This window comes from Athene cunicularia (assembly GCF_003259725.1).
Source record: "Athene cunicularia isolate RWA chromosome 28 unlocalized genomic scaffold, athCun1 chr28_part2, whole genome shotgun sequence".
Classification (NCBI taxonomy): Eukaryota; Metazoa; Chordata; class Aves; order Strigiformes; family Strigidae; genus Athene; species Athene cunicularia.
This window is the reverse complement of record NW_020799140.1, coordinates 1539104-1541659: the sequence shown is the minus strand read 5'-3', so window position 1 is coordinate 1541659 and position 2556 is coordinate 1539104. Positions and strand designations below refer to the sequence as shown.

At 44.8% G+C, this 2556-nt stretch overlaps 1 protein-coding gene across 1 annotated transcript in view; it reads right to left on the bottom strand.

The window, feature by feature from the left end:
- Positions 1 to 282: 282 nt before the first annotated feature.
- Positions 283 to 2556, bottom strand: part of LOC113489451 (mucin-16-like) — a 10823-nt gene continuing 8549 nt past the window's right edge. Inside the window, exons 20-23 of the mRNA XM_026865154.1 lie at positions 2319 to 2494; positions 2172 to 2216; positions 1342 to 1421; positions 283 to 481 (exon numbers count right to left, since the gene is read on the bottom strand). Of these exons, the coding sequence (XP_026720955.1) occupies positions 383 to 481; positions 1342 to 1421; positions 2172 to 2216; positions 2319 to 2494 (400 nt within the window). The 3' untranslated portion in view covers positions 283 to 382. The remainder of the gene's footprint in view (positions 482 to 1341; positions 1422 to 2171; positions 2217 to 2318; positions 2495 to 2556) is intronic.

Below are 2556 nucleotides of genomic sequence, written 5' to 3'. Positions count from 1 at the left end.
ATGAAGTTTCTACGTTTACAATAGTCAGTCCTCAAAAAAAAAAATCTATAAATTAGTATAACGTTAAGCCTTTTTCAGAAAACTGACATTAACACTGAAGGGCCTTGCAAACTGAAGTTCCTGGTAGTCTTTACTTTCTGTTGGTTGCGTAATATTTGTATAAAATACTGCAGCGCTTAAAAAAATATTTTCCTCAAGATCTGCATTACTGGCAGGTTCCCATAGTATGAAAATAACTGTGGCAATAGTGCAAAGATTTGCCTCAAGACAAGGGAAAATGCTAAACATAATTTATTAAAGAAACATTTTTCTAGTGGTCATAAATATTTTTTCCTTCATCAATGGACAAAGAGGTCTGTGAAGACAGACTTCATCTGTTACGTTAATGCACTTTTCTTGTGTTCAGATGTGGGAAGTACATCCCGTACAGGCCTTGTTGAACCTGGTATAGATGTGACTTTCTTCTTAGGCGAAGGACAATCTGGTGGGAAAAGAACAATGTTAATAATAATAAAAAAAAAAAAAAGTCTGCACTTTTCCCTTCATGAGATGCCCCCAGACAACGTTGCCAGGTGGGGATGGAGGGACTAAAGCTGCCTAGGCAGACCCTAGCGCAACCCCCAGTTTTGAATCTGAGGTTTTTCCTCTTCGAAATCCGTCTGCCTGTAATTTTGCTCCTGAACCTCTAAGGACAGTAATCGATGCTCTCTGGAGATTTAGCTGTTCTTTTCTAGCTGATCCAAAGCAAACACAGCTGCTTTCGAAACACTGCGATTAAAATGGTGTCCCCTGTCAAATCAACACCCGAGATCAGAACAGGATCCGCTCTCTTCTTGCAAAGGCTACGCAGCTGGAGAACAGCCCCGCGAGGCTGAGACAGTCTGTGTGCTAAAAGCATTAAATACAAAATTCTGGATGTGATTCCTTCAGGTTATATAAACGTCATCTTCTGCGCTCCCTCATCACAACCTGATCGTTGTGCAGACATTTGAACGGGGAAGAGATTTAAGAAAAGCTTCAAACTGCTTGTCACCTCGGTGTTTGCCTTTGGTTTTATGTTTTTTCTCTCTGCAAAGGACTCTCATCCATGATCTACCGCTTCCTCTCCTAGAAATCTGCTTAGCTGAGTGTAAATACCCTTCCCCATGCTCCTGTGCGCAAGCCTTTGACAGAGCCGGCAGTAACTGAAGGGGGATCTGGCATGACATTTGCTGTTACCACGCGTGTCTGGTACCGCTACCACTGGGCTTCTTGTGGATGTGTCTGAGTGCCTCTCCTGCAACCCCCAGGTGGCTGGGCGCTGCCGGAGTCAAGAGGCAGGAGAGCAAAGGGGCCACTTACCAGGAAGCATAACAAGAGGAGGAGAATGAAGCCAAGCAGGGTAAAAACACAGATGAGGATGATAGCCCAGAACTGAAGCTCTGCAAAGGCAAAATAAGAGCACATCAGTTTGTCGGACTCCTGAGACTCAGAGAGGGAGATCTTGTCCTGACAAAGTTCATACAGCGCATAGCGGAGGCAAAATTGCTGAAAGGCTCTTTCCTGGCTGCAGGGCAAAACATGCGCCAGCAACGTCGAGGTGTGTGGGATGTACAGCAACTTCGGTAAAATGGAGCGAGGGTCTGAGGATCTACAACTGTAAATGTCACCTCAGTGAGTGTCAGACCCCTCAGATGGTTTCAGGGGTGGGTTCTGAGAAACAAAGTTCCCTCTTAGCTGCTGGACGGACCCTTTTGGGGAAGGGCACAGGGCTAAAGGTGTCAGCAAAAGCCGTAGTTAATTTTGCCACCATGTTTGTGGTGGATGGAAAAGCAACAGTTCACAATACTTTTTTTTTTTTTTTTTTTTTTTTTCCCCTGTTTACCATTAGTTCTGGGGTTATGGCTGTGTCCACAACACCATATCTGGATTTTTTTTTATAAATACTGCAGTTATCAAAATTTACTGGTGTCAGAGCTCCAAAACATCTTCCCAAATTGTTTTGCTTTTGCCTGTCCACATCCATTTTCCTCCGGCTGGCTGGCACTGATGGTAACTGCTGCTTGCTGCCAGCCTACCAAGAGTCCTAGATGTCTGCGCTCTTGCATGGGTCTAGTTTCCGTTTCAAGGTATGTGATGCTAATTCAAGTATTCAATGGCTGTAGGGTCAACCCATCCCCAAAAGCACTTACCAGATCTTTCAGACTCCTGTTCATCTGGCTTGAGTGGAGAGTAACCTGGAAATAAAGGGTGGGACAGATGAGAAAGAGACCGCTCTGGAGGTGATTAAAACAGAGCTAATAATGTCATTCCCACAAAGTCACCACAGGAGCTCTCACCTTCAACAACCAGACTCTGCTCTTCCAGCTCATAGCTGGGGCCCAGCTTGGTGAACCCGTGCGTCAGGCGCTTCAGCTCCTCATACACCTCTTGCTTTTGTAAAGTCCGTGAGGAGGGGTCCAGTGTGAATTTGCAGATGGAGGCAACATTTGTATAAGCTTTCCCACGGACAGGCCTGGAGGATGATGGCCAGAGTTATCATTATGGGAGAAAAGAAAAGAAAAAAAAAAAAAAAAA